At 43.5% G+C, this 20,749-nt stretch overlaps 2 protein-coding genes across 2 annotated transcripts in view; one reads left to right on the plus strand and one right to left on the minus strand.

The window, feature by feature from the left end:
- Positions 1-515: 515 nt before the first annotated feature.
- On the minus strand, positions 516-18,257 carry cog6 (component of oligomeric golgi complex 6). Its single transcript, XM_037468202.2, has 19 exons — positions 18,050-18,257; positions 17,614-17,757; positions 17,110-17,181; positions 16,874-16,932; positions 10,856-10,967; positions 10,434-10,516; positions 10,163-10,233; positions 9,232-9,325; positions 8,103-8,231; positions 7,116-7,207; positions 6,527-6,591; positions 6,324-6,415; positions 5,984-6,101; positions 5,041-5,172; positions 4,736-4,903; positions 4,153-4,260; positions 2,553-2,606; positions 2,371-2,450; positions 516-1,052 (listed from the first exon to the last, which is right to left on the minus strand). The coding sequence occupies exons 1-19, from the start codon at positions 18,182-18,184 to the stop codon at positions 905-907; spliced, it is 1,956 nt and encodes a 651-aa protein (XP_037324099.2). The 5' UTR covers positions 18,185-18,257; the 3' UTR covers positions 516-904.
- A 968-nt stretch (positions 18,258-19,225) lies between these two features.
- Positions 19,226-20,749, plus strand: part of LOC119217115 (LHFPL tetraspan subfamily member 6 protein) — a 35,435-nt gene continuing 33,911 nt past the window's right edge. Inside the window, exons 1-2 of the mRNA XM_037470508.2 lie at positions 19,226-19,484; positions 20,205-20,707. Of these exons, the coding sequence (XP_037326405.1) occupies positions 20,323-20,707 (385 nt within the window). The 5' untranslated portion in view covers positions 19,226-19,484; positions 20,205-20,322. The remainder of the gene's footprint in view (positions 19,485-20,204; positions 20,708-20,749) is intronic.

Consider the following 20,749-nt stretch of genomic DNA (forward strand, 5'->3'; position numbering starts at 1 on the left):
ATGAAATCATCCGCCGCTATGTTTACTTTCAAGAAGAAGAAGAAGAATAGTATTGGCATCAATGGTCCTGGATGTGGCTTTGTTACTTTACCGATGATAAAGCAAATCAAACCATTTGGATTCAATAGATCTTCTAAAAACGTCACTTTATATTACAAACTAGGATCAGCGCCTGGTGATTCTATGCCTCCACCCACTGGTCATATAAAGTTTACATCTACGTCCAAAATTCCACCACCTCATCATATGATTCTAAAAAACATTTCTGTGTAATTGTCACAATAAGCATTTGTCTTGTTTGTCTTGTTTATTCATCTTGGTCAACATGAACATTTTTTGAAAAGCCCAATGACATGACGTAATTTCCATTTCGTCACCAAAATTCAAAACAGTTGAGAGGAAAATAAACAGCATTTGCCCCCACGGTTTGAAGTTCCTTTTAACATTGTGGCTGATTTTTTATTTTATTTTTTTCATCCAAGTGTGGAAAAATAAGACAAATCTATCAAATGAAGTGTACCCTTTTGTTTTATATAATGTTTTTAATAAAAAGACACCAATTTGTACAATTATGCATATATATAAGAAAAGAGTAAATGCTGGGAAAACAGATCAAACGGACACACAAATGCTTTACAGAGAGAATAACAAGCAGACTGTCCACAGCAGTGAGAGTCAGTGGATCATGTTGGTATCATGTTCTTTCCTCATGGCACACAGGGGAGAGCCTCCCTCTGAAGTCAGTGACCCACATCCCACAAAGAAGAACCCCACCGTAACAGCCATGGTTTATATTATGGTACATGTCATTATTCTTTACAAATTACACAGGAGCACAGCGGCAGTCCTTCGCTGGGGCTCACCTTGTCCTTTTGAGATCAACCAGGTGGGACAAAAGAGTCTCTCAGGACAGCAAGGTCTGAACCTGTTGAGGGGATCTGGGAAGCAGGTTCTCTGGGTCTTTGTAGCTGTTGGCTGGGCTGCTGAGCGCAGCGTGAACCTCCCCGTAGGCTCTGCACACCAGCTCGGTGGACTGACGGAAAATCTGCTCCCTGCACACACACACACACACACACACACACAGAGAGAAAGCTCTTACCATCGTAAAGAAAACAAAGTATCACAAGTGAGCGATTTAAACCCCAACGCGTCAGGTCAAAGTCAGACGAGCAGAGCTGTAAGGGCTCAGCAAGTACGTTACAAGTAAGAATAGTCTCCTAATTACTTGGGTTTTTTTTCAGTGACCACTGTGTGCCCCCGCTGGATGAAAACAATCAGTGGCAGCGTGTGGTGCACACTGCCACCTATGGATAAATGCACAAGAATCAGGTCAGACACAGCAACATATAATGATTCTGGATAACACAAATTGTGTATCATGTCACTTGATGACATTTTAGAGAACAAAATATTAATCCTTTAAAAAAAAAAACCCGAATATTTTCTCTATAGATACCTTAAGACAACATGAATTCATAACTCACTTGGAGCATTTTTAATCTTCATTCATTCTTCATTCTCTATCATTTTAGACCTCAAGTTAGATTTCCTTTCAAAACTACTTGTCACAAATACTCAACATTTAAGTGAGGACTAGATGCAACTACTTATTGCAGAGGGGTGTTAAGGAAGGCCTCGCTGGTATCCAACTCAAGCTCTCGAGATCCATATTTTTAATTGGCCAACAGGGAACACAGTGCATTTGTTATGGAGTAATGTTTTATACCACTATAGTTCTAACACAAACTGTGAAACGAAGGCAGTCTAAAAGTATATTCCCATCATTCGTGAACTCCAGGGGCATTTGATGAGTGCTGTTTTTCTCTATTTAGGTGAACAGAGAAGCAGACTTGAGAGAGAGAGGTGAGAGAGAGAGAGAGAGGGAGACAAAGAAGAGCAGTGATTTCAGGGAACGAGTATGAGTGAGAAATGGACCAGAGGCTAATTAATGGCGTCCTGCCCATCAGTCCTCCCATGTCCATTAATAGAGAACATTAACCTGAGGTACAGAGTGCTCCTCAAGCCTGCTGCACTTCCTAGTAAACGTGACTCACAGAGAGAGCCCTCCAATGTGGCAGCTGGATGCAGCTAAAAGCGTATGAATTCCCTGATCAGTAAGACAAATACAGGCGGATCCGCCAACCAAACTTTCAATGTTTTGGTGGCTTTAGCTTGAGTTTATGTAGTGTAATGTATGTAAGGTTTATGTTTGGAATGCTCCTGCTGTACTTGTATCATGGATAATGCTGTATAACTTGCTGGAAAAAAAAAAACTGGTCGTAAACATCTAACGAGCCTGAATACTGCATTGTTTACTATTCTTTTCCTGAACAGGAAGATCCTTTGTCAACAATTGGGACAGGAACTCACTTGATGGCTGCACTGAGCAGGAAGTTGAGCTGCGGCATCACAAGCGTGTCGGGCGACGACAAGTAGCAATCAAACTGCAGCTGTGGTTTGTGGGATGAGGAAAAGATTCATATTCATTACGTTTAAACATATTGATTCTTGCGGAGGGATTTTGTTCACTAATCACACAAAGGGCAACTCACCATCGCTGTTTTCACAGAGGAGATTTCCATGCTAGGGAGGAGCGACAGAGGACCCTGAGGCAGAAAAGTCAACATCAGCGTGGAATCCAACTCAAGGTCAAAGCGTTTGAACAGCAACAATGTGGAATCTCAACTCATTCATTCACATTTGCATGCAATGTTGCACAGTTTTCTTCCTTCCTCATTTGTTGACGACCCTTCAGGCAGCTACTAAACATGGAAGCATGAAGAGTGTGTGATGTCTGAATTAATTATTTTAACTCTGACCATAAAGGAAAATGTATTCTTCTTTGGTTACTGCTCCCTACCTTTGATGAAAACAAAGATTTGGGACTACAGGATCCGTCTCATAATAATGTCTAACTGGTGCGTGCACATCAGAACAGGACACTTACTTTGTCCTGCTGGATCACTTCTTAAACAGCTGATTCCACATTTGTTTCATGTCATGAGTTGTTGAAATTGAATTATAGGGTATTTGTGTAGTAGCATTAGCATAAGTAGGTCATGTTTGTTAATTTGATAATTTATGTTTATATTTAGCCCTGACAGATGTTTATTGGCAGTTTCCAAACTTGTACTCTGAATCATGACAGAAAAAAGAAGAGAAATATCCCTCCTCGATCATGACAGCTAACGACATGACGGTTTTTGTGGGAACATAAACTAGAAGCTGGTACCTTTAGGGCAATTAGTCGACACTGATTATCGAGAATAGCAACATTAAGGAAAGCTTAAATGCCTTAATTGCCAACATTAAAAGCAGCAAATAGAAGGTAGTGCAAGGGTCAAAGCTAGAGTGCAGTAGCTCGCAGGATTTTATGGGGATATGGAAACATCAACAAACACACTATGAGCCTGCAAACTCATCGACGAGCTGCGTTTTAATCCTGTTTGTCTTGTATGCGACTTGTTCATCGGATGGATCACAGAACATAACAAGGATCAAATATAAGGCTGATATTTTAGGTGTATCTGAAAAGTGTAAAAATAAACGGGGGGCATTGTCATTTGGTATGCCGTTCAGTGTGGACAGCTGGACGTGAGCTTTTCAAGCAGAAGACTATTTAAAGCAAATCCAGAAGGGACGAAGTCTGTGTGAAGAATGACTGGTCTCGATTGAACTTTGCCTTGCGAGCTGCAGCAGAAGGGTGTGGTGTGTCCTGACTTGACCCAGGGTTTCAAGACTTGCATGCTCGGCCACAGTTATGGGTTTCGGTTAGCACAGTGTGTTACAAAGAGGGTGGAACAAACCGGAGCATCAGCTCTCTCATTTGCACAGGACAATTCTGGAGAAGCGCGTATATTTGTTATAGAAATAATATGATCTGCCTCCATCTTTCTCCTTTTACCATCCGAACATGTGACCAAAATGCTATTAAGCCCTAACAAAGACGCCGGTCATGTGGTAACCATAGCGATAGCAAGCGTGGAGCCTAAAGAGGTAGCGTAAACAATATCGTTAAGGCCTATAAAATATAAAAAGGGGACCATTAGGGACTCTAAAAGGTAAGAGAAAAAAGAAAAAACAGTTCTTCACAGTTCTATAACTTCATGAGCGAGTACATGTGAATGTGGAGTTGAGTGCTCCACGTGAGACCTGTTCAGCACTGTGCTGCTGCACACAGCTGTAGATGTAGCTCAGTCCGGCTCTAGTCAGCACGTAGGATGCCTGCTCGTTGATCAGGGTGTCAAGGTGAGCCTCGATCTGAAAAAAACGCAGGAGAGAGTGGCTTAATATCCAGTCCAAGTCCGCATTGTGGTTAATAAATGACCACTGTTCTATTGATAATCAAACTTCCACAGGAGCTCTTGTGGTACTCAATTACAAAAGATGTGCTAAAAATAGAGGCTAGATGGCGCGTTTGAGCATGAACAACAATGCATGACGCACACCCTTTTATTGAACAGAAAATGGAATCTTTGAAATAAAAGACGTGGGCTCAGTGGGTTTTAATGAAAGGAAAAATAATTGTTTTCAACAAACAAAACCTCTACACACAACGTCAGAAATGCAAGATGAGTGTTCATGTTTTTTCACATTACTTTTAGTTCTGTTGTAAAATTAACATTCTGTCTTTCATTGTTAGTTTCATACCCGTGACTACTTGTAATTCAATTTAAATAGGCATTTATAATAGGAAGAAAAAAAGAAAACTAATTCAAATGTGTGTGTGACCGACCTGGAACTCGAGCATCTCAAGCCTCTTGTCAGTGAACTCAAAGAGAGCCAAGGTTGTCTTCATGACATACAGGGAGTTGACCATGTAGGTAGCCATGTCAGCAGTGCCGAGGTTACTGGCAGACACGGTACACAACTGCAGGAGAGGATCCAAGATGCAAGAGAGCACCTGGGAAAGATTAAGAGAGACGGATCGCTACGAGACGAGTGACATTTTATTGGCCGAAAACAAATAGTCACACATTTATGTGAGACGAATTGCAGGGAGACGTGTCCAACTTTTCTACTGTTTGCCTGCAAGTTTACCTGAGCAAAGTCAGCCTGGCGGGCATCCAGAGGAACCACCGACGAGTCGTGGGAGGCCAGCACCTCCCTGAGGAGTGAGAGGGTCTGAGTGAGGGAGGCCGTAGGTCCCAGGTCTACAGGTGGTAGCTCCACCTGCCGGGGCGGACACGGAAGGAACAAGATGGTGCAAAAGGGGCAATACTTGTCCTCGCGTGAGTTGTTAGATTAGTTGTGCGCGTGCCGTTGCCTTCACCGAAGACGAGCGGTTCTCACAGCATCATCGAGTCACTTAGGCTTCGCTAATGAGCAGCGTGACGGGCCGAGTGTAAAGCGGCCTCCTGCTGCTACTTGTTCAGAGTCAGTAGAGTTTCTCTTTTAATGAAGAGAGTTTCGGTTTCATTGGCTGCTGGATACACAACACAGAGCTGAGGCCAGCCACCGTCGTCCACCTAATAGAGCAAATTATCAGAAGGCGGTGTTCCTGGCATTAGCTGGAATTGACACCAAAAACCTGAGGGCCTCCAATTTGATTAGCGCCGAGCTGCAGGGATCATTCTAGTAACTACTATTGATCAGGACACGGCCAGCAAGTTAAACGGAAGAGCTCCCGCTCGTGCTGAGGTATATTTGGAAGGCAATTTAACTACACGGTAACAAGTTTGGTGTTTTGCGGCAGCAAGTGCCATTTTGATGCCTTGGCCCGGCAGGCTGAAACGGTTTACAAGCACAAGTGCTTCAGAAATAGCCTCGTTGTCGAGGGTTGTAACGCAGAGCTTAAACACACACTGAGGGTTCACACTGAACGTCTGTACGATCACCCAAGTGTCAAGTGTTTCTGTGAAGGAGCAGAAAAGTCTATTTTAAAAATGATTGTCTACCTGTCTGTCACTTTCTCAAATCTGTACGTGGGAAAACTATTTTGTGAATTATTCAAATAGAAATAGAAATGCTACTCGTGCTGTACCTTGTCCATGAGTCTGCTGGCATGAAGACTCAGGCTGTTGAAGAACATCTTTTTGCTGAGGATGTGCATTTCCTCAATAGTGATGAGCAGAGAGGCCACACTGGTCCCAATGATCGAGCTGGACAAAGATCATTCATTATTTACATTTTAAATGATATACTGTATATGTCTTTTGATAAAAGTCAAAATACAACAAACAATGCTCATGGCCCTAAAGTGACAGCTTAAAAATGCTTGTTTGTGCATCGTTAACAAGAACACAAAACAGAAATGTTCCAAATACGCAAATGAGCAAAACATGTTGCAGCATTTGTTTTGCAGACTGAGTGAGTCAAATCACCTGATGGTGTGGTGGTAGAACTTGAGCAGGTTGGACAGCTTGTAAAGCAGGACAGCACCAGGCTCAGCCACAATGACCTGCTCTATCCGAACCTGAGGGACGGATCCATAACACACCGAGTGAGGACACGAGTAGAATATGAGCAGAAGATGACAGAAAACAGCACTTCGGTCACAGCGCCTTAAACAGGTTTGGTTTCTCACTTTCAGTGGCCTGCAGACTCCCTCAGTGATGTGTCCAACCACCTCCTGCAGGTTCTCCTCCACACCTAATGGCAGGGAAAGACACACACGCATGCACCCACCCGCACCCAACAGTATTTACCAGATTGAAGATATAAAACATGATAAATTACAAGTTAATATAATATATGAAATAGAATACAGTACAAACAGAGTGATGGATTGATGGCAATAAAAGGCTTTTTTTCGAGTGATCCCCTTACTGAGTTTATTTATAACTGCTATGAGAACTGGAGAAGTTAAATGAGGGAAGCACAGGATTAGTCCAGCTGAACAAAATGTACCAGCATTAGTTCTGTTCAGACTCCCAAACCACTCTGACCTTACAGAACCGCTGGTCCCCAAAACTCAGTCCAATTAGCAAGCTACTTGTGAGTCTGTGTGACACGGAAATAAACTATCCAACAATGCATTTACCAAGAAGGGCAAGGTAAAAAAACAACAATGCAAAAATAGTTTTTATATAGCTTTTTCTTTGTAACTCAAGGTGTGGGGTGAACCGTGATGGAGAACTGCAGAATGAGGGATTAGCATGCAGGAAACATCGTACCCGGCAGAGTGACTTGTTTCAGCAGAGCTTCAAGGTGCTCTTTCTCTGAGGCGGTGGCTTGATGCAGCCAGGCCAGCATGTCCCCAACATACCTGAAAAAGCCCCAAAAAGGTCTGTATCAAACTGAATGTCACAGAGGGGCCAACCTGAGGGCTAACCATACCACGCAGAGAGCACAGATACACCGAGACTGAGACATAGCATAGTGTTTCACACACAAACACACACTTCTGGTGTTAGATAAGGGTGGAAAACAGCACGGTTAAACTTGAATTACCGTGTGTGTGTGTGTGTGTGTGTGTGTGCGCGCGTGTGTGAGGGTGTGTGCAGGGACATAGGGAGGTGAGAAAGAACTTAATGTTCTCAGAACTGTTGATGCCTCCTATAAAGTGGAGGTGATTTTGTGTTCCACACATGCCTCGTATTCTGAGAAAATCTCCCATTTGGCTCCCGGGCACAGGGGGAAGGGGAAGAGGATGTTGTACGACAGGAAACAAATGGACATTTAACATCTTCTCAAATGGGATTTTGAAAGTTAACAATCTGATTCATAAATGGTTCTAACAATAATCACACTATAGTATATATACACTATATACGGTGAGTCTTAAAGGAATAGTACTACATTTCTTTATCTTTTTCACATTGATTCCATTAGAATTTCAAAATTTCTTATTCAATTGAATTAAAGTTTGGTGGTTCGTAATATTTGGTGAGGGCAAGATTTGTTTTCAAGCAAATTCCCAACAACTGTATTCCTCAGCTCTGTTTGTAGCCACATGTTTGAAATAAACTTATTTAATTGTAAATTAGCTTATGCCAGATCACATCTTTGGAGATGGGTTACTGTAGATGTTTGGATTTAACAACCATTCTTTAGTTGAGCGAAGCTACACTAAGCTCATTGTTTTCTATCTGAACGTGAGCTTCCTCTGGATTTTGTCAGGAGAAGGAAAGGGCAACGTTCAGGTCCCACACGCGATGTACCTCATGGGGTCATGTGAATGCATCTCTATGGGCCGAGGTGTTCCGCCTAGCCCGCCGCGGGTCAGCGCGTCGATGAAGCCTCGAACCAGCGCACACCTGCGCGCCGTCCCAAACTCGTCCAGAGTGTACCTGGCCAGACGAGAAGGAAGGCAACGTTCAACACCCAAACCTCACGGAAAGAGACGGTGGCGTTTTTGGCACAGGCGGTGTAACGGAGGCCAGTCGCTGACACACACACATCAACCGATGCAGGCAGATTCTTCAAAAGGAAATGCTTTTGGGGGTTGTTTTGATTGGCCGGCGGTGGCGGTCTGTGGGACAGACTAAACAGAAGATAGGGCTGAATTAAGATTCCAGGAACGTCGGCCTCCGCTCTCATAGCCTCAACATCCCCAGCCGAGACATGACCTCGAACCCTCGCTGGGCTCCTGTTTGCTGTTTGTTCTTGGGACAAAGTCAAATCAGTCTGGGACTCCTCGGTGGTTCTTTTTTCTATACAAGGGCAAATTGCGGTCCTCTAAGGTATACAACGTGTTCATTTTTAATTAATTCTTGGTGCAGGCATCAGCATTTCAAAGCACATGTAGATAATTGAGATCCATAAATGGTTTGTCTTATAAGATTTTTAGAAAATAGAAATTCCTTCCAAGCCATTATAAATACGCAATATACATACAGCTGTGGCACTAACTTCAGTATTACCGGCCAATTATTTATTTATTGTTTCAAAATGTCAAATTTTGCTATAATTCACCGCTACTTATGAATAAGTGGTTTAAAGCGATGGAAAGGAATGAGGAGGAAGATGAATAGACCCACGCTGAAAAAGTCAGAAACAAATGCAACAAATGAATCACCTAATGCTTAAGTGTATCCCTTAACTCACAAAAGATACTTGAAAGAGGAATTAAACCATTAATTAACACTGAATGGACAGGGTGAATGAAAAACATAGCTGCAAAGAACATGTCCGGAGCACCTTTTACTATTTGTATTGAATAAATAAATAATATTGACCACTGCTCGGGTCTACTTAGGCTCCTAGAAGATGTGTAAACACTGATTAGCATGGAAAGGAAGAAGAATAAAGGGACAGACGGCACATTGTGTCTCTGTGTTTTACGGTTACTTGTAAAGGACAGGCCGGTCCTGTAAGGCTTCCATGGCTTGAGTCAACACAGGGCAGATATCGCAGCTCTCTTGGGTCAGTCCTCTGCAGTCATCTGCATAGACACAAGGAACATGGGACACGAAGTGCATCAATAAGAATAAGACAGGTTCCTCCATCTAACTAAATAGCTGCAGTCTTTAACTCTACCTTCATTGTTAATAAATATATTTGGCCACGGTAACCTTGTTGGCAAGAAGAAAACATGCATTTCCATGAGTTTGTCATTTCTTTTACTTTGCTTCAGACAATTCAACCAATGAGCGGTTTCTAGACTGTGGAAAACATTTGCCGAAACACTCCACTCTAGTCAGACCTGGAAATAAAAGTAAATGCCCTATTCAACAAATGTGCAGGAGCATCTTTGCGGAACTATATTTAGCACAACCGACAAGTGCATACACAAAGAAGAGGTCCTTGAAAAGATAGACTAACTCCTTCTACATTTGGAGAAATGCTGAGAAATGCTGAAACATAGCCCTCTTGTTTGACCATTAATAAACTTTCAGATTACAAAGTTAAAGTAGAGCAAAATAAGCATCTGTAAGGCAGCGCACAACTTAGATAGATAGATGCTCTATGATGAGTTCTGTGGTGTTTGTGATCTAAATGGTTTATTTACCGTTCAATTTCAATTCACAAACACAAGCTGTGGTTTCTGGCATTCTTTAGGCAGAACTCAGTGAGGGGTTATGAGTCACACGAGTCCCCAAATTTCCCCTATACACGCACTACTTGTACTTGAAAGAGCATAACTCTGAGTGCACTAACCATCAAACTGCAGAAACTTAAGACCAAAACCCCCCAAATGACTGAAATCCCTGCTTATGGTTGCAGATCAGTGTGGAGGCCTGGTACGATGCCACAGTGAGTGAGTGTGTACGGTACTCACTCTGAGCCCAGCGGTACAGCTGCTCATATGAGGTCTCCTGCAACACGGCCATCTGCTCCATGATCTCTAACCTGGAGCGAGCACACAAACCCAGAGCACACATTACATACGTGCAACCTGCCGCATAGTGTCAGATCCCCGGCAGCGACATGAATACCAGACCACTGTGTTCGTAGAACAGAATCGCCGGCAAAAACAAAACCGTGTTATTCCATTCTGTCAGAAGAAGTGGAGCACAGGGCGACACACTGGGGAGGGACGTGCATCTTACCCCGCAGTCTGCTGGTTGGTTCGCAAGAGGACTTTGACATCCTCGTGGATGTGCTTCACTCGGCTCAGAGCTTTGAAGAAATCCTGGGAAATTCAACAACACCTGAACATATTAGAAAGGGCGAGGGTTGCAGGATTGTGCAAACACAAACAAAAAAGGAATAACGGCTATGGCAAAAAGTTTTCTCAAGTGACCGCATTGTAACTAATCATGCAATATGGATTGATATACAACTAAATTATTGACGCGCACATCACATATTGTGGCGGCGTGTTGGCAAAGTGAGAAGATTAAACCCTAGAGGAAAGAGGGAGCTAACAATTATTGCGACACACTAAATCTGCATTCCCCGTCCTCTAGGCGCAAGTGGGAGGATTCTTTATGTGATTTCATTAAGGGGTAAACGTTAGAATAGAGATTACCTCGGTGATGGGTGCGTCCCGAGCCCTTCGCAGTGTGGCCATTTCCTCATTTGACAGCTGGAACTTTGCGAGGAAGGCCTGAGCAACCTGAGCTCTCAACTCCAGCCTGTGACTGAGGGGAGAGAGACAAATGTGGCAATTTCATTCACTTGCAATTGTTGCACTTTAATATTTGTATAAAAGAGAATTATTTTCTCCTCATGGCGTATTATTCAGTCATGCTTTAGTTTCTGTTGGTTTCAGTTGGGTCTTTTCTACTCATCACAACTCGTTTTGTCTGTCTGTCTGTCTTCAAGGCCCTAGAGGACTTTTTCTCATGAAAGAGTTCATTCAATTCTTTGTTTCATCATTGCGTTTTATCACTGTGTCCCATTCCCCTTGTGTGTTCTTACTTTGAAAATAAAAAAGACAGTGTGTCTGCGTAGGAAAACTGGAACAAAGTTGCATGCTATCATAAAAAAAAGAAGATAAAAAGATGTATGTTGTCAACAAGGTGTAATGTTGGAAGCTCTCCAGCAGATGGCAGTCACACTACTCCCAAACCTTCACAGTGAGCTCAGACTGAGATGCCACGGACGGACACAGACACACACACACACACACATAGTGGGGAAGACTAAAGATATCAAGTGAAATGAAGAAATAACAGTGGACAACACACACACACACACACACACACACACACACACAGAAAGAATACAGAGCTAGATACCAGCAACTATTTTTTTTTTGGTCACCCTAAATAAAAGCAGAGCGATCGCTATCCGTTTCAGGATAAGTGTTTCAACACAATAGTGTCCATGGCAACCGCCCGGGACAAACAAGGAACTCTTGTCATGGGATAGCAGGACAACAGGGAGCGCTCCCTCTGTCCCAACGTTTTTTATCCAAACCACCCCGTCCACCCCCTCTCCTCCCGGCTTTGAAGAGAAAGTTGGATCGGTAAATCACCGCCTTGTTTTGGTGGAGAAGAACCTGACATTATATCCGAACATTGTCTCTCACGCTGTTATTACTGGTGCTCAGCCAGCCAGCTGAAAGCACCGAGTTGTAAATCTGTTGGTGGATTGTATGATTTAGTACATCTGTGTTCACACGCAGGACATCGAGGCAGCTTCGCCCATCATGGGATTTGTGTGTGAAGATGTTTATGGCGAAGCACAAAGACGACAGTGTGGCTTTTCGCAGCCTTCTATTCCCTGACAACGGCGGCCTGAGTGTCATCCTTTAACAAAAAAAGGACTTCATTGCAGCACCTGGCTTCACCTGCCAAATTGTAAGGTGTAACAATATTAATTGTTTTAAAAGATAAAAAGGCTGCACTCTTTCACTTTGACGTTGTAGAAAGGACATTTTCAGCCTGTCCAAAATATTTAGCACTAGATGAATTGGTTAGGAGACGGATATACTATTTCTATATTATACTAAGTTATTTGATCTAAAAGGCTGTCCGCCACGGCCAGACCCTTCATTCTTAACAAAAAAACTCTAAATGGATTCAGGGAAAATATACCATGCAACCGAGACATAACAAACATTAACAAATGTTACACTTGATATACCTTTGCAACTATAGTTATATAACCACAACAAGATATACTAATGAGGTTATTAAATCGTTAAAAAGTGATGCACACATTAGGGAAAGTATTTCCATGTGAACATCCTTGTCTTGATTTCGCACACCAGTAAGACAGACATACGATTTGGAAGTCTTGTAAGGCGAGAACATTTTGTTGTCTCAAAAAAGGAGAGTTGATCACTGAAATGCAAATGTATGCAGCAAGCTTTTTATGTGCAAACTGGGAATTTCTATCATTAAAGGTTGCTGAGTAGCTGATGTGGTTGTATTTATGCCGAAGCTAACATTGAATTATCTTCAGTCAAATCAGGCCTATTTGACACTGAAAAGCAGAAATTACTAAACAATTAGCATTTGGCATCTGGCAAGTCTGTTTTTATTGTCGGCCACCTTGCAAAAATGTCCTCAAGGTCATGCCACTTTACCATTGTATAGACCTTGTGAGTTTCATGTAAATGTAACAACTGCTGATCATTTATTGATAAAGGCTTCCTTCTATGAGCGTGTTGACCTTCACAGACATGGGCGCACCGGCCAAACTGTGCACCAGATTTCCCCGTACAAACTTGTGTTTGGCCAATAGTGCCGGACCTGTTCCTCCAGGAGTCACAGCGAGGACACACATGCTGCACGCGGTGGGGAGAGGGGGATTGTGGGAGCTGTGGCAGCAGGATCGTTTACGGCGGCGCTGTTGGGACATGACACGTTCTTCTCCAGACTGCAATTATCGAATTACAGGGAGAGGAAACACTGCACTGGCAAGTGTGTGGAGACCCTGGGCTGTTGGTTCAAAGAACTCCGATGATCTCAAGATAGAAGCGCAATATGTGAAAAGTGGAGGTAGATGCAAGTAGTTGTCAAATGATTAAATCACGTTCAGGCGGAGAAATCATTTAAGCAGAATAACATCTCATGAACAGCAGCGTGAAGGTGAAACAACCCGATGCCTGTTTAAATACCTCGAAGCACTCCCCAGGTTTGTGGAAGATTAGGGCTTCATCGGAGTAACATTGAATTTCATTTGGATCTCATTTTTAATGCTTTAATTAAAACATATGCTTCCTATAAAAAAGATTTGCAATATTTTTTTTCTGAGTGATAATAAAAGATGTGGAGACAACGTCCAACCTTTTCATAAATTGCAAACCGTGGGGGTGGATTACACATTAAAATCTATTAGAGGTCCTTTTAAAGGTTTGCGTGGAAATTTGGCATTCTCCAAGTACTCAAAACATTAGCCACGCGCCAATGATCACAGCCGTGCCCTTATTAACAGCCAGCCGGGGTGTCATTTTACACAGGTTGTCATTTACACCTTGATGTCTCTGATCGCTTTCTCAGGGGGTTTCTGACCCCTTGATGACCTCAGCGGGCTTTGCTTTCAGGGACAAATGGTCTAACAACGCGTCATATGCTGGAGGAATAACTGAGGGAAGAAATGAGGCTCCCAAGCAAAATGCCACTAAATCTTGGTTATGGTTACTAAATGTATCTACAGTGCATGAAGCCATTTAGGCCTTCTGTCGCAACAGCTGCAGCACTAAACCAACAGCTCAACTAACCCTTCAGCTGCGGTCGCTCTGGAGGTCAACATCCGTTTGGGAGACGTCCCCACCTGTTCAGCGGGTGACGTGTCCCGCTAATGCAAAGATCACACGCTGCGGGACAGCTGGGCAGCGCTGCGTTTCATTACGGAACAACACACAACAGCCATCGAGTGATCTCGCTGACGGCGTCTTTGCTCAGGGCCGGCCCCGAAACAAAAGGGCCGCTCTGTCACTGTGAGCTGACGGACAAACACTCCACTCCCGCCTTTGCTTTCAGCGGGCTGCGAGCGGCGCGCGGCTCTTTCATTAGAGCTGACAAATGACTCCATGATACGGCAAACAGTGCCGGGCGGGCCGGCCCTGCTAGGTAGATACACATCAGAGCTGTCTTAACACAGCTGCCCTGTGCACGTACTAAGTATGAGATTACGCTGCTAATGTGGCACTGCTGTGAGAAGGGGCAACAGGAGCTAACTCATTTTATTTTTTTAAAGAAGACAGTTGCTTGGACTACGGAGGATCGTGTGACCTGAAAAGAAATCTGGCCGAGGAACCTGAAGTGGCTGACTGGTGGGCGGCTCCAGGAGGACAGCTTGACTGCGCGTGTCCCCTGGCAGCTTTTCTGAGAACCCCCCAAAAATAACAAAAAAAATCACTAACGACAAGGTCAAAGCCCCGCGTGCAGACACTGGGCCGACCGGCTGTAAGGTTATTGCAGTGCTGCAAACGAAAATGTCACAGGGACGGATGGCATGTCCCAGCGGGACCGCTGTGTAAAGACAGCCTGAAAGGAAATACATTTTTTTCACCCCCCCCCCCCACTTCGTGAAACCCCAGGGCTCGTATTAATTCACTGCCTGCACGTCTTCACTGCTGGCGAATCCCCACCGGTGTCTTTCACTGCTGTCAGATTCAGAGCCCCCACCCCCTTTCCTGCGTCAACGTCCCGCCATCACGGTCCTGAAGCCGGTCCAGCAGAGCATGGAATTGGCTCGGTGCATCGCAGCTGTATGCAGCCTCTTTTTGCCACCAATCTACATTATCATTGCCCATGTCGCTCCTGCAATTTAGGCTCACAAGGTCACTGAGGACTAATGTCGAAATGCTAATGCTTCCATTCCCGACCTTCAGCCGAGCGAACAGGAGCGGGCGGTTCTCCTCACAGGACGGTCTGCACACTGTGCTCGGCTCATGTTGGAGCGGCTGTCTCTTTGTAAGAGTATTTATCCTAAAGGAGGAACCACAACAATAGAGCTTTCAGGAATGGTTGCACCTAATCAAAAAAATAGTCTCAGGAAGTCATTGTGTGAATTGGTTTGGGAAGGGTTGTTTCTTTTATACATAAAAGTCATGCACTCCAGATTTAACGACACCTCAATTGATTGTGTTGCAAGGCTTCCAACCCAAAAAACAGAATCCAGACGGGCAGGTATGCACTGTCTGACTCAGTTGCACAGAGCTCTAAATATTGGATCTGCACATCTGACGGCTCTTAATATGTGATATCAGCAAATCTCAAAGCAGCACCAACACAGGAACCGTCTGAAGGGCCGCTCTCCGGTTGTAATCGTCTGGCTTCCACGAGACAACGGAGTGAGGCCGGGTAAACAGCTTTGATGTTTATCTCAAAGCCAAACATCACAGGACCTCAGGAATGTAACAAATGAAACTTTGTTAATGTTGATTGCTGACCTCCTTATGCAAATAGACAAACGCGGGAGATATATTCATCAAAGTAATAAATCATTCATGCATCTTCATCTGAAATAAAGATATGCTTGACAGCTCCTCCTTCCCTGCACCATTTCCTTCTAACACGTGACTCTATTAAGGAGCTGCATTTCGCAGACTTTGAATCCACTCTTCGGCCTGAAAGTGTTGGCAGTTCGGATTCATATTTGTGGAAATATTAAAATCATATGTAACACTTAACTAAGTTGCTTGGCTTTGAGTAAACGTAAAGAATCCTCAAGTTAAGCACTTTCAGAGGCAGCTCAGAGGTGGGAGCATATTGAGCTCACTTTCCAAACATGTCTGCGGTAAGTCTGTTATTGTCTTATGTCTTATCAGTAAGTGGACCACGTTGTTCCCGCAGTGTGGTTTGATGGAAGTGCTATTTGTCTTGAAAAGAGATCATTTCACTGTAAGAGAAATGAGATTACAGAGAGAGAGAGAGAGACGATGGGGTCGAGCTGTGGCACGATGAAGATGCCTATCAGCGATGACTTGAGGCCTCAGAACAGATTAGTGGAGCAGGCAGTATGGGGTTTCCTGAAAGGCTGATATAAAAGTTCACAGTCTCATCGTTTTGGGGATTTAGTTACAGTCAGAGAGAGAAAACTAATAGTAAATACAATTTGTCACTTGTGGTTGATTCCCATATGAACAATGCAGAATATCAGCTTGATAAATTGAATACATTGTGACAGCCCTACAATGAACCAGTCAATGGTTGAGGTTGAGTTTTTTTAAATGCTCACTAAACTCTATAGAGTAACTTTGGCCTGTACATTGTAAGATTGTTGTGCACTCGACAGCATGATAGTAAAATTAGCTTTTTGTCTAGATTTAAAGAGCAAAATATCAGAAGAACCATACAGTATAATGCGGTTTAAATAATTGCTACAAATGTTAGTTGTGCTGAAGTTATATATGTATTTTAAAGATCTCAATGAAGATTCTTAGTCAACTAGTATTTAAAAACCCCCAAAAAAGGAACTGGATTTGTCTATCTTAGTTTCAAAGTGTGTGTGTGTATGTCAGGTTACAAGTCTAACTCTGGTCAGTAATGCAGGCCCACATCCATACATTACCAGCACACACACGCACACACACACGCACACGCACACGCACACGCACACTATGTTTGCCCCTTTACACTTAACTCACTTTTCTCCCTGCAGCTTGTTGGTTTTTACAATGAGGTCTTGAGTTTGCTCTTTCGCGGCCTGTTGGAAGAAAAGTTGCTGTGATTTCAAAAGATGGGTTGCAAACCTTTTGTTCACAAAAATAAATTTAATTGAATCGGTTTAATGAAATACACACAATCCATAAATATGCTTAAGTAAGTCATTATCTGGACATGATCTTTTCATTTAAAAGGCATGCAGATATGACACACGTACCTTCAACCTGTTGGTCATTTCTTCCGAACATGCACTCATGGCCTGAACGTCCTCATTAACACTTTCAAGCGCCTTTGAAAAAGATGAAGTTAGTCACAAAAGAACCGAGGCCGAATGCCGTACAAAACATGCCAAGTCAGACAACAGAGTTTAAATAAGAGTAACCTGCTTCTATCTCATGAGTATTAAGATTCCCCATGATAGTCTTTGGTATCAGTGAGAAAAGCTGCTAATAATTACCCCTCTGTGTAAAAATGTGATCTGCTGTTTGACATCACCAGCCCAGCCCAGTAAATTAAAACGTTGAGATTAATCTGAAAACAAAACACCAGGGTCAGTGTGTGTTGTCTTGTAAAACATAAGTTATTCATTTAAGGATGAACCCACATAACAGCCTCTCCATGTTAAGATTCCTAAACTCAAACAAATATGATAATCACTGATCGGGTACTTCGCCCGTTTAATTGAGTTAACCTGTATTTAACGTTGCATTATAAAACGTACCTCTTTCACGTCCTTAAATATTCGTGCAAAGTCCTCGTTGATGGAGAGGCTTCGTCTCTCTATGTCGCCACGAAGATTTCTCCTGGTGCGCAAACTGTTGTCAGTGAAGAACACGGAGAGAGCCTTCAGAGCCTCGAGCATCTCCTGAAAGCACAAAAAGGACCTTATAATGTCAGTCAGCTGTTTGTGGTAGGGAGACAAACCAGGACGAGTATAAAACTAAAGTCCACGGGGACAGACACTAGCGAACTGATAAAGAGTGAGTTTTTTCTGGACGTTGTTATTGTGATCAACCACAGCCAGTCCGGATCGAAATAATTCCCTCTTAATAGTTATCCTCGGGAAGCGTTATCTCCGGTTTTGAAGCGAATCTCTTGCGGATTTGGCTACTGACAGCTAGCTAACGTTAGCAATGAGCTAAACTCTTCCATCTTACCTTGTCATTGTCGAGCCTCGTCTCCAGTATTTTGTTAAGCTTCCTGGACAGCGGGTTGTTGGGCTGCGTGTGCGCATTTGGGTTCTGTAATGCGGTGGAATTATCAGCTGACATTTCTAGTTTAGCATCAGCCATCGTAGGCGAAAATCTCCACGTCAACTTTCTTAGAGATGTTTTGGTCCGTCTGAAATTGCCGTCCGGGCGGCGTGTAACAACGATACAACGTTCCGCTACGCTGTTAATTATTTACTAAAATTCTTTATCGTTTTGGAAAAGTAAGGAACAACCGGGATCACGACAATAATGGCGTTAAAGACATCATAAAATATATACTTGATCTCAACATTAGGCTTCCTCACTCCTTCATGAAGCTGTGTTATAATAACTGTGTTGTTATGAATATTGTCGTGTAACAACATTCTTTCTTTCTGTCATCCTTTGCTAGGATTGGGGGGGGGGTCGTTTACTAAGTTCAATGGTTCGTTATCTGAGTCACATTCACTTTTAAAAGATAAGAGGGACACGACCATAATTAAAAGATATCCCCGGGTTAAAGCATGTTAGGAAGATCCTGCGTTCAAGTACATTTGCAAATAGATCCTGAACTTTATGGATCCTGCCTTGGCTTCATAGAATTAGAAAGAATTAATTGGGGATATAGCGATGACCTTGCGGTTCGTGAGGTGACGTCCACCTACACAGTATCATACGGTGTCAATGTTAATGACTTAGGATTTTTATTCATGATCACCAAAAGCTAAAAAATTAGCTTTGATCCGATCTGTTGAAGTCCCAGCTTCATAAAAATTCTGTACAAACAAACACTTGTGTCTTGCAAGTATTCTCTGATTCGAATATTTACCCTGCGTTAATAATACCACACTAATCCTTTCATCATGTAACTAGATTCAGGATCGCTATACTTAAGTCCAGCAGTTTACGGAGCTTCATTGAATGCACCGTGAGCATGAGGGGAATGATAGTAGCGGTGAGTCCAACCTCTGGGTGGGGATTTGAGTGATTGATGGTCGCCTCCCCGAGAGAGTTTCATGGACTCGCCCCCTCCACGCCTCCCTCCCTCCCTCCCTCCCTCTATCTATCTCTCTCTCACTCTCTCTAACCCCCCCCCCTCTCTCTCTCTCTCTCTCCCTCTCTCTCTATCTCTCTGAGCAGGAATGTAGAAACTGGGAATTCATTCAGTCCGCGCTGCACGTTATCGCGCAGGAGTGAATAATTGAGCTTTGCCTCGTTTGAATATATTGATGAAGAGGAAGTGGTACACTTGTCAGCGGATTCTGCGGTGACTTTTTGTTTTTGATCGGTAGGAATCAACCTTCTTCGCTCTTCTCTGTTCCTCGACTGGAGAAAAGTTTGCTTTGAGACACAGCTGGAGTCCGCAGATGGGAATAAGCTCATTCCGCACACCTCCCAACATGTAAGCTGTCTTTTTCCATTTATTTCCCTCTTGTTCCCGTGATTTACATTCCGACGGTGTGAGCACTGCGATAATACAGCATGTTCCGTGAGGTCACCCACCAACGAAACGCCTCTGCGATATCAATGTTCCCGTATGGCTGCTGCGCCTCAACTATTTTCAGTTTTTGTTGTACTTACTGGGTAATTCATATGTTATTATAGCACCACAGTAGTTATGGTTTTGCTCTGATATTGTGTACGTCTAACATATGAATGTCATTGCTGTTTTGTAGAAGGGTTGACACTGTTTTCAAAATAAAACTAAATTCACATGTGCCATCCTTGATAATGCCTGTTGTTCCATTAACAGCCTTCCTGTTGTTATTATTACTATGCATATTCAGGGATGAATTCTGCAAACTAACCACAATACTTTAATTACTTTTTTTTCTCGCATTCCAGAGTGATTATAAAAGAAAAAGAGAATAAATATTGCCCTGATCTCACTTGAGTTAGATAAAAGATTAATTGTGTTTGCTATTAGTCATGGATAAAATCCAAGCTCATCACAGATATTGAATAACTGTGCCTGTTACTAAATTCGGTCTTGTTTAGTATCTGTCCTTCATCAATTAGATAACATTTTAAAAAAGCACAGGAGGAAAAAATCACAAAAGCCAACAGATTGTTCTCACAGATGACTTTTGTTTTTTTTGTGTCTCTTCCTCCTTCCTGACAGGGGCCGGGAGTCACTGAGGAGGTGAAGGCTGCTAGTGTTAAATGCTCACTGCGAGGCTTCCCACCACACTGCGACTGCTCATATAACTCCTGTTAGCTCAGCGAGCAGGCTCTTCACCATGGCGTCTAGTCTGACATGTACTGGTGTTATCTGGGCCCTGCTGTCCCTGCTCTGCGCTGCCGCCTCCTGCGTCGGCTTCTTCATGCCCTACTGGCTGCTGGGGACGCAGATGGACAAGCCAGTGTCCTTTGGCCCGTTCCGCCGCTGCTCCTACCCGGTGAGGGACGAGGAGACGCACGCCACGGTGATGCTGGAGCAGTGCGGCCGCTACGCCTCCTTCCTCGGCATCCCGAGCCTGGAGTGGAGGATCTGCACGGTGGTGACAGGCGTGGGGTGCGGCCTCCTCCTCCTGGTGGCCCTCACAGCTCTCATGGGCTGCTGCATCTCTGACCTCATCTCCCGTACGATCGGCCGCGTGGCCGGCGGCATTCAGTTTGTTGGAGGTGAGTTCATGTTTCTGGAGCCGAGCTATCAAGTTTTGATCT

The sequence above is a fragment of the Pungitius pungitius genome, chromosome 3, assembly GCF_949316345.1.
Source record: "Pungitius pungitius chromosome 3, fPunPun2.1, whole genome shotgun sequence".
Classification (NCBI taxonomy): domain Eukaryota; kingdom Metazoa; phylum Chordata; class Actinopteri; order Perciformes; family Gasterosteidae; genus Pungitius; species Pungitius pungitius.